This window comes from Vanellus vanellus, assembly GCF_965231255.1.
Source record: "Vanellus vanellus genome assembly, chromosome: 18".
NCBI lineage: Eukaryota > Metazoa > Chordata > Aves > Charadriiformes > Charadriidae > Vanellus > Vanellus vanellus.
In genome coordinates this window covers 3,181,185-3,192,529 of record NC_138923.1, presented here as the reverse complement: position 1 = coordinate 3,192,529, position 11,345 = coordinate 3,181,185, and the positions used below count along the sequence as shown (strand labels likewise).

Below are 11,345 nucleotides of genomic sequence, written 5' to 3'. Positions count from 1 at the left end.
GAGGGTTCAGCCCCCGCCGCGCAGGGCCTGATGGGGTTAACGAATTTGCGGCTGCCTGCAAACTTGCAGGAAGCACCCCGAGCATCGTTTCCTACTTCTGCAAAAGCCCGGCTACCGGCTACCGTGCAGGCGCAGGAAAGTTTTTGGGGTGCTCGGAGGGAGGGAGGGACCCCGATGGGGTCGTAGTGATGGGGATGTCGCTGGGATGCTGGTACGAGGTGAGTGCGTCCCTCACGGACTGGTTGCTCCTCCATGCTCCGGCGTTGGGTTGGGGATGCGGTTGGGGTGGCCACCGGTGATGCCGGTGCGGTGCTCAGTACCAAAGACCGATACATGACCAGCTGCCGCCTCCAGCACCCCATAGCCAAAATTGGGTTTTGGGGGGGGGGACGGGCAGGCTCAAATCCAGCTGAGGGGACGTTGCTGGGAAAACCCCGTGGCCTTTCACGCTACCCGCCCTGTGGTTGGGTTTTCGGCATCCGGCATCTCTCGAGCTGCTGCTGCTGCGGCTCTGGGACCCTGACACACGGTGGAGCGGGGCGAGGGTGAGCTCCTGCTTTTAGGTCATCAGTGGAGCGAGTGTGCCAGGCCTCTGCTGTGATCCCTCTCGCTGTCAGCCCCCCACAGCCAGAGGGGCCTCGGGGTGCTCCTGCCTCCCCCGGCACCATCCTGCACCATGATGGCACTGCTGATGGTCCCCAGGCTGTGGCTGCCTGGCTGGGGTGACCTCTGGACTGGGTGTCTCCCGGTGCCTGCCCTGGGGGGAAATGCCTTTTGGGGTGGCCCTGGGGGGCTCCTTCCCCATGGGGACCGCTGGAGACCATCATGGCTGTGGGAGACGCTGCAGCTCCGGCTTCACGGTGGGATGCAGGGTGGGGGGATGGCTCGAGGGTGTCACCCCCTCGTGGTGGCAGATTGCTCTTGTCCCCAAGGTCAGGGGGATGGGGGAAGGTCTGGCAGCTGGGGGGGGGACACCTCAAACAGAGCCTGCTGTGTCCCGCTGAGCATCTCTCCCTCTGCCTCGGCCCCCCCAGGACGCGGCGGCGATGATGTGACCTACATTCGTGGCAAGGAGGTCCCCAGCCAGCCGCCGCTGCCGGGCCATGAAGCGGCGCAAGTGACAGGGACGCCGTGCCCGCGGGCCATGGCCAGCCCGGCACCATGGCTGCGCTGGACACAAACAGAGCTGACGCGCTGGGAGGGAGAGGAGGAGGAGGAGGAGGAGGAGGAAGACGACGACTTTGAAAGGCGGATGGACGAGGATGGGGTCATCGGCGGGGGGGAGGATGCCAGGAGCCCACCGTGGGGTGAGTCCTCCCCTCCCCGCTGCCCGCAGACCCTCGTGGGGGGGTCCCAGGAGCTGCTGGTGCTGGGGGGGCACCGGCTGGCTGGCGGCAGCCCCACCGTGATGGTGTTTTGCAGGAGACGGCGAGGACCTGGAGGAGGGGTCCCCGGCAGAGGAGGGTCACTGGCACCCACGGCAGGAACTGGTGGAGGAGGATGAGGAGAGGGGCAGCTCCGGGGGGGACGAGGGGCCCTGGGGGGCAGAGAGCGATGGGGAGCCCTACCCGGAACTCTCCTACGAGGGCCGGTGGGGTTCGGGGTCCAGCGGCAGCCCCGAGGGGTTGCGGGGCCGCCGGGCTCTCTGCCAGCCCCACAGCTGCAGCACGGATGGCGGTGAAACCTCAGGGCTGTCGGACGCCAGTCCTGGCCCTGCCACCCCGTCCCACCGCCACCGGGGCTGGGACGCGGCCGGGGACACCGGCGGGGGGCACAGGCAGGGCTGGACCCTGAGCCGGAGCCTCCAGCTGTGCCTCTCCACCGATGACCTGCGTGATGCCACCAGCATCGAGCCCCTTCCCAAGCCCCAGCCAGCTGGGACGGGGCTACCGGCCCCCAGCACCACTGGCTTGGCACCCACCGGGGAGCCCTGGCGTGCGGGGACCCATCCTGCACCCCAACTGCACGGCAGGTCCGGGGTGACCAAGAAAGCGGTGCCCACAGTGCTGCCCCCCAAGCCCAGCCGGCAGTCACGGTCGCTGAGCCCCCGGCAGCGGCACGCGGGTGGCAAGGAGGCGAGGGATCCCTCGGGACCGGGCACCGGCACGGCCGAGGGCACCCGCTACGGCCGAGGGCGGCTCAACCACCCCCTGCCCGACCTCTCCAAGGTGGAGGCGCGGGTGAAGTTCGACCAGAGCTACCGGCCGCCGCGGGGCCGAGCCCTGCCTGCCCATCCCGGGGACACCGGTGGCCCCATCGGCTTCAAATCCCCCGCCGAAATCGTCCGCGAGGTGCTGCTGAGCAGCGGGGAGGGGGCCCCCCCGCAGCCCCCCACCACCGCCGGGCTGCCGCAGGAGTTCAGGTCCCCCAGGCAAGCCACCGAGCTGGTGCAGCAGCTCCAGGTAACGCCCGGCTCCCCCAGTTCAGCCAGAGGGGCATTACTGGGAGGGACTCCAGAGTGGGGGGGAGGGGGGGGTGCAGGCAAAATGGAGGTGTCACCAGTCCTGTGTCACCAATGAGGGGTTTGGTGGTGGTCACCTCTTCCCAGTCCTGCGCGGGGGCTGGCGAGGAGGGAAGGACCAGGCAGGGATGAGGGCAGCACTCAGGGCTGGAAGCAGGGATGCTCTTCTCCCCCCCAGTTTGCGTATACACCCCCCCCATGCTCGTGTCTGTCCCCCCCCTCCCCCCAGCATGCTTGTCCCTTGGGATGGCCTCCTGTCCCCTGGGAGGAGAGGGAGGCTGTCCCCTACGCAGAGAAACAGGGGTCACATCTGCACCAAGATGGGCTGGCTGCTTTGGGGGGGGTGGGTTTCTGAACCCCAGGGTGTCCCCCCCCACACCCATGGCAGCCCCCCGCCACCCCCACGCAGGGATGCCCCCTCCCTGCTGCATCTCCCTTTGCCTCCCATCCCTTGAGCATCCTCCGAGCCCCTGTCCCCACACCGGGTGCTGTCACCCGCTGCGTGTGTGTCCCCCCCCCCTCCCGCAGGACGACTACCACAAGCTGCTGACCAAGTACGCCGAGGCCGAGAACACCATCGACCAGCTGCGCCTGGGCGCCAGGGTGGGTGCTGGGGGTGGGGGGGAACCCCCCCTCTGCTCCCCCTTCCCTGGGGGTGGGTTATTTGGGGTGTCTTCCTCCCCTGGCCTCGCTCTTCCTCCTCCCGGGGAGCTGCGGTTGAGCACGCCCAGCCTGGGGAAGGGGGGGGATGAAGCTGCTGCAAAGCCGGGGGCTGCCGTCCCCCCCTCCCCTTTCCCAGAGGGGTCCCCACCACGCCGGGGAGGTGGCTGTGCCGGAACGTCCCCGAAATGGCAGGGGCGGCTGCCGGGCACATCACCGACATGGCAAGAGAGCGGGCGGAAGCGTGTCCCCGTGTCACCCTCCCACCCCGCACACGGCGCGGGTGGGGAAACTGAGGCACGGCCGGTGCCCGGCTGTGACACCCCCCCTCCTCCCCCCCAACCCCGCGCTGTGTCCCCATGGGGGTGGGTGCGTCGGGGTGGGCAGCGCTGGGGGGGGGTGCAGGCTGGGTGCCCCCAATGCCCTCTGCCTGTCCCCAGGTGAGCCTGTACGCCGACCCGCCGCGGCCCAGCCGCAGCCTCGCCATGGGCACCGTGGGCACCGGCTGCCGGGTGATGGCCCTCAGCATCCCGCGGGCCAGGACGGCGGCTTTCAGCATGGCCCCAGCACCGGCCCCACCGGCCTCGCCGGGTGCAGGTGAGTTCAACCGTGTTTCCCCCATCCGGCTCATCGCCCTCCTGCTCCAGATTTTTTTTTTTTTGGGGGGGGGGATGTTCAGCCGGTGGCAGGGGGGACGCACCCCAGCATCACCTTGTCCTTGTGTTTCTCGTGGAGATGCTGGGAGGGCTGGAGCCCCTCTGCTGGGGGGACGGGCTGGGAGAGTTGGGGGGGGTTCAGCCCGGAGAAGAGAAGGCTCCGGGGAGACCTCAGAGCCCCTTCCAGTGCCTAAAGGGGCTACAGGAGAGCTGAGGAGGGAGTCTGGATCAGGGAGGGGAGCGATGGGACAACAGGGAATGGTTCTAAACTAAAAGACGATAGATGTAGACTAAGTAAAAAGAAGAATTTGTTATGCTGAGGGTGGTGAGCCCCTGGTCCAGCTTGCCCGGGGAGGTGGTGGCTGCCTCATCCCTGGAAACATTCCCGGCCAGGTTGGATGGGGTTTGATGACCAACCTGATCTCGTTGAAGATGTCCCTGCTCACGACAGGGACTAGATGGCCTTTAAAGGTCTCTTCCAACCCAAACCATTCTATGATTCTCACAGCTTCAGCACCGGGACCACCAGACCAGGGGGGGTCACCTCCTTCCCCCCCTCCACCCGGGGGACACTGTCCCACCTGCCCGGGGCCGTGCCGCTGCCCGGGGACCCAGCTGACACGGACACTGGTGGGGCAGACCCACAAGCTGCAGGCGCAGGCAAGCCCTGGGAGGGGGGGGGTGGGATGCGGGGAGGGGGGGGAGGATGCGGGGAGGGGGGGGGGCTGCAGCAGGGCTGAGCTCAGCCCTTTCTCTCCCGGCCAGGTGGAGTCCTTCGAGGGCTGGATGCGGATGGGGAACCCCGCGCCCCGGGAGCAGCTCCAGGTGTGTCAACCCCTTCCCAACCCCAGGGATGTGCGGAGGGGCCGGGGTGGGGGGCAGTGGGGACCGGGGGCCGAGCTGGCGGGCTCGGACATCACCCTTGTGCCGCTGCAGAGGTTTAGGAAGCTGAAGGATGCGCAGGATGCGCTGGAGCGGGCGTACCTGCGAGCCCGGCACCAGCACCCGGGGGTCTCAGGGGACTTCGACCCCGACCGGTAAGTGTTTGACCCCCCGCCACCCCCTCCCCACCAGCAAAACCCCGGTGCTGCGGGGTTCGGTGTCTCCCCGGCACTGATGGTCACTGTGTTGCAGCGCAGTGGAAGGGGCGATTTTCCACCTGGGGCTGCGCCTGGAGGAGCTGAAGGAGCGGTTGGAGCCGGGGGCTGGGGGGCAGCTCCCCCCGCAGCCCCCAGCCCAGCCCCGCTGCCCACCGACCCCTTCCCCACCACCGGCCACCCGCTCCCCACGCCCCGAGGTGAGCTGGGCAAGGCTGCTGGGGGGGTTACAAGGCTGCTGGGGGGGTTACAAGGCTGCTGGGGGGGTTACAAGGCTGCTGGGGGGGTACAAGGATGCTGGGGGGGTACAAGGATGCTGGGGGGGTACAAGGATGCTGGGGTGGGGGCACCCTGCTGCAGCTGGGGTGGGGGCCGTGCTTCTCCGACCCCCTTTCACTCTGCCCTGCAGAGCCCCGCGCTGATGGAGGGTCCCCAGGGGACAGCGGGGGACAGCGAGGCGGTGACCAAGGGGTTGCCCCGGCCCCTCTGGCGCAAGCAGCTCCGAGTGGAGGAGGATTTCGATGACCTGCTGGCGCAGTGAGTGCCCGCACGGCGGGGATGGGGGGGGACGGGGGCAGGGAGCGGCTCCCCAAAACTACCAACTCTTGTGGGTCCCCTCCAGGTACAAGCACTTCAAGTCCTTGCCGGAGTCGCTGAGCCTGGAGCAGCTGAGCCTGGCAGAGAGCGGGTCCCAAGAGGAGGCAGATGGACCTGCAGCAGGGGACAGCGGCCCCAGCAAGGTTCCCTGCAGGACACGGTCACTAGAAGAGGAGGCCGACCTCGAGACCTCCCCCTTGTAAGTGGTGAGGGAGGACAAGTCCCCCCCAGGCAGGGCGAGTGGGAGCTTTTATGTCAAGTCTCAGATTTTCCGTCATTGGCATTGATAGGCTTCAGAGTTAACAGCCTCCATGGGATCGCTGGCTGCACCAGGGCGTTTCCCCACGTTTGGGGTTGCTCTGCCCCATCGTTCGTGCTCTGTCCTCTCCCCACAGGCACCCCCCAGAGAGGAAAGCCGTGCCGCTGCCCCCCGAGGAGCTCCCATGGCCAAGGGGGACACGGGGCCACCTGTCCCCTGCCACCACTGAGGAGCCACCGGAGGTAGCCAAGCTCCCCCTGGGGCTCCCCGAATCATCACGGGCACCCCTGTCCCGCTGCAGCAGCGGGGTGGGCAGCAGTGCTGCCCAGCACCGACCCCGCAAGGTGAGTTCCCTTTGGCTGCGGGTCCCCATCCACCAGCACCCCCAGACCCTGTTGGGTGGGGAGCGCTCAGCACCAATTCTGCTCTCCCCAATGCATCTGCAGGAGCAGCGCATTGTGTCACCGGAGACAGACAGTGGCTTCGTGGGCTCCGAGGCCAGCAGGGTGTCACCCACCGTGCACACTCCTGAGCACCGGCCCCCCAGCACTGGGTACGGCTCGGGGTCCCTGCCCTCGCTCCGGGGCGGGGAGGGATTCAGGGACACGGGCTGTCAGCTCTGTCCAAGTGGATTTGGGGCATGGAAGGGGAGCAGAGATGGGAGAAGAGGTGGTGAGCATGTGGGGAGCAGGGAGGGGGTTTTGGGGGGGTGTTGGAGATGTTCAGGGTGGCCCATGGCCAGGGGATGAGCCATGGGGGCTGCCTGCATGACCCCTCCCGTCCCCAGGACCCCAGGCTTGCTGGGACCCTCCATCCCTGTCCCCACGACCCTCCGTCCTCCGCAGAAGAGAGAGGTGACCCCGCTTCCCTCCAAGACAGAGCTGATGGGCATCTACCCCGCGGGCGGGCAGGGTGGCAGGGGGGGGCTCCGCCTGCCCCCCAGCACCCCCTCGCAGAGCAGCTCCCCCCCACGCTGGGCCGAGAGCGCGGGCAGCGAGGTGGGACCCGACGGTGACGGCAGTGAGTAGGCAGCGTTTCGGGCAGGGAGGGGTCCCCGGGGGAAAAACCCCCATGTCCCCTGCTGCCACCCTCGCCTCACCGTGCCCCCCCTCCTCCCCAGCTCACATGGACTCGGAGGCAGAAGGCAGGAGTTGCACCAGCACTGGCGACCACCCCCCCACCACGGCCAGGGGCCCGGCCAGCCCCCCACCAGCCCCTGAAACACCGTCCCCCACCCCGCTGTCCCCGAACCCGCCGTCCCTCGACCCGGCTCGCTGCGACCTGCTGGGCTCCCGTCTGCAGCGCGAGTGAGTGTCTATGTACCCCCCACCCCAAACCAGGCTGAACCCCCCGCCCCGGGTGACATAGGGACCCCACTAAGCAAAGTCCCCAAAGGCACCATCATCTTCCCCTGGGCAGCAGCGGGTTTTCCCTGCGGGAGAGCCAGGACCCAAGCTGGGGCTGAGTCCTGCAAACTCATGACATGTGTGGGCCATCTGAGACTGGACCCCAGCCCAGAGAAGCCCCAGGTTTGGTTTTGGGGAGCATCACAGCGTAAGCCACTAGGTCCTGGCTAGTGGGGATGGGGGCAGGCACAGGGTCCGGGGGGGGACAGGGTTGCTCCCCCCCCCCCCAGGGCACCCAGTGGCAGCCGGCACTGTTGGGAGCTTTGCTGACTGTGGGCGTCCCTCACCGTGGCATCTGTCCTGCTGCAGCCAGGCCATCCGGGCGCTGCGGGATGAGGTCTGGCGGCTGCGGCGGAGGCTGGAGGAGAGTCTGCGCCGCTCCCGCAGCTATCCCGAGGGAAAATCCACCCCGCGTGCCACTCCGGCCAGGAGGCAGCCGGGGGCCAGCGGAGCATCGTCCCCCAGGGATGCAGCACCCTCGGGGTAGGTGGCAGGAAGGACCCGAGGGGGATGGAGGGGAGGGTGGCAGTGGTCACCCCTGGCTGGTGGCAGCAGTCCACTGGTGCCTGGTGTCCCGTGGGCATGGGGACAAGCCCAGTCTGCTGCGACCTGGGAGATGTTGGGCTTGGGGCCGGGGGGGGGGCAGTAGCCTGGCTGTGCCAGGGTGGTGGGTCGGGGGGATGCTTGTGGGGACACTGAGGGGTCTGGGTAGTGACAGCGGCTCTGTCCCCTCCGCAGGGAGCCGAGCCCCCCGGCACGGGGCAGGGTGGCCCCCGGGGTCGCACCCACCAGGAGGGGGAGGTCGGCATCGCTGCCGCGGGACAGACCGGAGCTGGACCTCAGTAAGTGGGACCCTGCTGGGGTGGGGACAGAGGGACAGCGGGGACGCACTCTTCCCTGCACGCCGCTTCCCCTTCCCCAAACAGAGCGGGGTGCTGGTGGGGCTGCGGGACCACGGGCACAGGGCAGGTCCCGGTGGCCCCGGGGGGACCCAGCACCGCTCAGCCCAGGGCCACATCCTGCAGATCTCAGGCACGGACCCGCTGGATCCCACCCGGCTTCCCTCTCCTCCGCCACAGCCTCCGAGTCAGACCCCTCGCCTGCCGGGCTCCGGGCCACCCCCTCCCCACGGAAGAGCCCTGGGAGACCCCCCGGTGCGGTGACATTTCGGGGACAATACACAGGTGGGTGCCAGCGGTGGTCAGCCCCAGGGGTGACCCCCCACATGTTGTGGTCCCCGGCCACACTCACGCTGGGTTTTGGCAGGGACGCGGTACCAGACGGGGATGCCATGCGCTGCCCCGGCACCACGAGAAGAGCCGGGCACCCCGGGGTGCCCCCGGTGTCGCGGGAGCGGGACGCCGTCGGGTGAGTGGCACTGGGAGCAGCCCCCAGCCCCTTCTGGCCTTCCCTAACGCCCGCTAACGGAGCTGCTAATGACTTGAATTCATTAATTACAGAGGCTCGGGGCTCTCCCCGCTGCCCCTTGGCCAGACCCCCCTGCCCTGGGCTGCCCTCCCTGCTCCCTGCTGCTGGGACCTGTCCCCAGCCCTGTCCTTTAGCTGAAGGTTAAGCCAGCCCGTTCCCGGGTGACAGCGCGGAGCCGGGCTCTGCTGTGTCCCCTGCCTGCCTGGAACTGACCTGCATGCAGCCCCTCTTTGTTTGCAGCCCCTCTTTGTTTGCAGCCCCTCTTTGTTTGCAGCCCCCCTTTTTTTGCAGACCCCCCTTTTTTTCAGACCTCCCCCCCCCTTTATGCAGACCCCCCTTTATGCAGACCCCCCTTTTTGCAGACTCCCCTTTCTTTCAGACCTCCCCCCCCTTTTTGCAGACCCCCCTTTTTGCAGACCCCCCTTTTTGCAGACCCCCCTTTTTGCAGCCACCCCCCCCTTTGCAGACCCCTACCTTTTTGCAGACCCTCCTGTTCAGACCCCCACTTTGCTGCCCCCCCATGTCCCCCCCCCTCCCACCTTGCAGGGAAAGTCCCTGCCGCTCCCCCAAAACCCCTCTGCTCTTTCCAAACCGTCTGCGCGGGGACGTTCCCGAACACACTGGCTCCTCTCTCCATAGCCGGCTCCCGGGCGGGCGATGCCGCGGGGCAGCCCCGGCACAGCACCCCAAGGAGGACGCGCTGCCCCATGTGCCGAGCACCCGTGGTCACCCCCGCGTCCGGCGGCAGGGACGGAGCCGCGCACGGTGGGTGACGGGGATGGCACATGCTTGGCACGGCTCATCCCTGCATTTGGGCTGGGGGGGGGGGGACAGGGAACACCCCTCGGACCGCTGGCGCACTGCTTGGGGACAGAAGTGACGGCCAGCGGTGCCACTACCCGCTCTCTGCGGGCAGGGGTGTTCCCACCCTGCAGTGGCAGCCCAGCGTGGCACGGGGGGGGGCTCACCTGGGGCTGCTGCACCCTGAACCCCCCTGGGGATGCCTGATGCCCCTGGGGACATCTAACATCCTTGGGGACATCTAACAAACACCCTTGGGGACATCTAACCGTCTTCCTCTCCGCAGCGGAGCGGGGCCGCGGTGGCACATCTCCCCCAGGCTCCCACGTCGGTCCCCGCGCCGAGAAGCCGGAGCAACCCGGATTTTGGTACTTGGCGGCCAGCCCCGGTGCCACCACCGCCATCGGCTGCCTTGCACCCGTCCCCCTCGTGCCTTACGGACCCTCCGTGCTGTAAGGATGCTCTGCGGTGGGGAGGGGGCGGGGGGGCAGAGGGGAGGTCAGCATCTCCCGGGGGAGGAGGGTGAACCCAGGAGGGGCTGTGCCCACCCCAGGGACCCACTGGTTTGCCCTGGGAGCCCAGGCACGCCGGTGGGAGGTGGCTGGGAGCGGGGTCACGCAGCCCCTGGCTTCTTTTTTGGGGGGGGAGGTCTGCATGGGGGTGAGCACAGGGAGATGGGTGCTGGGGGTTGGAGCTGGATGAGAAGGGGGAGAGGGGTGAAAAACACGGCGGAGTGGAGGCGCAGAGCCCCACGGGGACACAGCCCATGGAGCAAAGCCGAGCCCGTGTCCCCTTCTTCTTCCCAGCTACTGCTCCCCAGCGGTACCTACCTCAGCCCCAGCCATGGCCGGGGTCCCCCTCCAACACGCCGCGGGGTCCCGGCGGGCAGAGCATCCCCCCCGGCCGCACGCCGCTGCCCACCACCGCTGCCTGACCCTGGACCTGGATGAGTTGGAGGACCTGAACCGGTCGCTGAGCCGGGCCGTGGAGGCTGCCCAGAGCATGAGGCTCACCACCACCCGCATGAGCCGGGCGCTGGGTGCCGAGCTGAGCCGAGCACGGGACCTGCGAGGCTCCTGCCTCTTCTGAGGGTCCCACCGGCACCTGCCAAAGCCCTCCCTGCCCTCGCAGGGGGCAGGAGGAAGAAGACGGTCCCCCCATCAGCCTCCCCGCACTGGATGCTCCCTGCCAGATCTGGGGGCACCAGGGCTGGAGGCATCTCCACGGGGTCCTGCACCGGCTCCCATCCTCATCCTGCTTGCCCCAGACCTCCTGCATCGCTTGTCCGTCTGTCCGTCCGTTTTCAGGACCACCCAAGCTGCAAGAAGCGGGGCAAGACATGGGCAGAGGTCTCCCCGAGACCTGCACCGTCCCTCTGGCGCGAGCACAGCCCCGGCAGGCGGACACCATCCCCTGGGACCAAGGGGGTGGCCCCACGTCCCCTAAGGCGGAAGCCACCCCGAGCTGAGCACTTCTGGGGATGCTCTGACTTTGCGTAGGTCCTACTGCAACGCAGGTCCATCCCCCCCCCCCCCCCCCCCTCTTGGCAGCTGCGTTTACCTCTGTGCCTGCGTGGGCAGAAACACCCGCAATTCCCTTTTGAACCCTTCTCCCAACCTTCAGGCGTCCCCAGGGGGCTCAGCGCCGCGGCTCGACCCGTGTGCCCCCCCCCCCCCCCCTCTGCTCAGCCCTTGGACTTGAACCCCGCCAGGTCCTCCCCGGGAAAACTCTTCTTTTTGTGGTTTTATGTGATTTTTTTTCTTTCTCCAAGGTAGCTAGTAAGCAGCTAAATCACTCTTTTAGGGTTCGTCGGTGATATATAATGTGTGTGTGTGTATGTATCTATATAGAGATACATATATATGTTTTGGGTTTAATTTCCAGCATAATCCTTAGGGCATTCGAGGAGCTTTTTTTTTTTTTCTGGGCCATCCCTGGATGTGGCCGCCCACCGTCTCATCCAGGCAGAAAAACCCAGAA

General features: G+C 67.7%; 1 protein-coding gene across 1 annotated transcript; it reads left to right on the top strand.

Annotated features, from left to right (window-relative positions):
• Positions 1–205: 205 nt before the first annotated feature.
• Positions 206–10,962, top strand: AKNA (AT-hook transcription factor; the record flags this gene model as incomplete). Its single annotated transcript, XM_082492551.1, has 22 exons — positions 206–218; positions 1,035–1,307; positions 1,423–2,402; positions 2,990–3,064; positions 3,562–3,718; positions 4,286–4,437; positions 4,543–4,602; positions 4,714–4,814; positions 4,912–5,074; positions 5,284–5,411; positions 5,497–5,670; positions 5,867–6,074; positions 6,177–6,283; positions 6,518–6,750; positions 6,851–7,037; positions 7,446–7,619; positions 7,875–7,978; positions 8,162–8,320; positions 8,403–8,504; positions 9,204–9,329; positions 9,652–9,817; positions 10,172–10,962. The coding sequence occupies 22 exons, from the start codon at positions 206–208 to the stop codon at positions 10,452–10,454; spliced, it is 4,125 nt and encodes a 1,374-aa protein (XP_082348677.1). The 3' UTR covers positions 10,455–10,962.
• Positions 10,963–11,345: the final 383 nt, after the last annotated feature.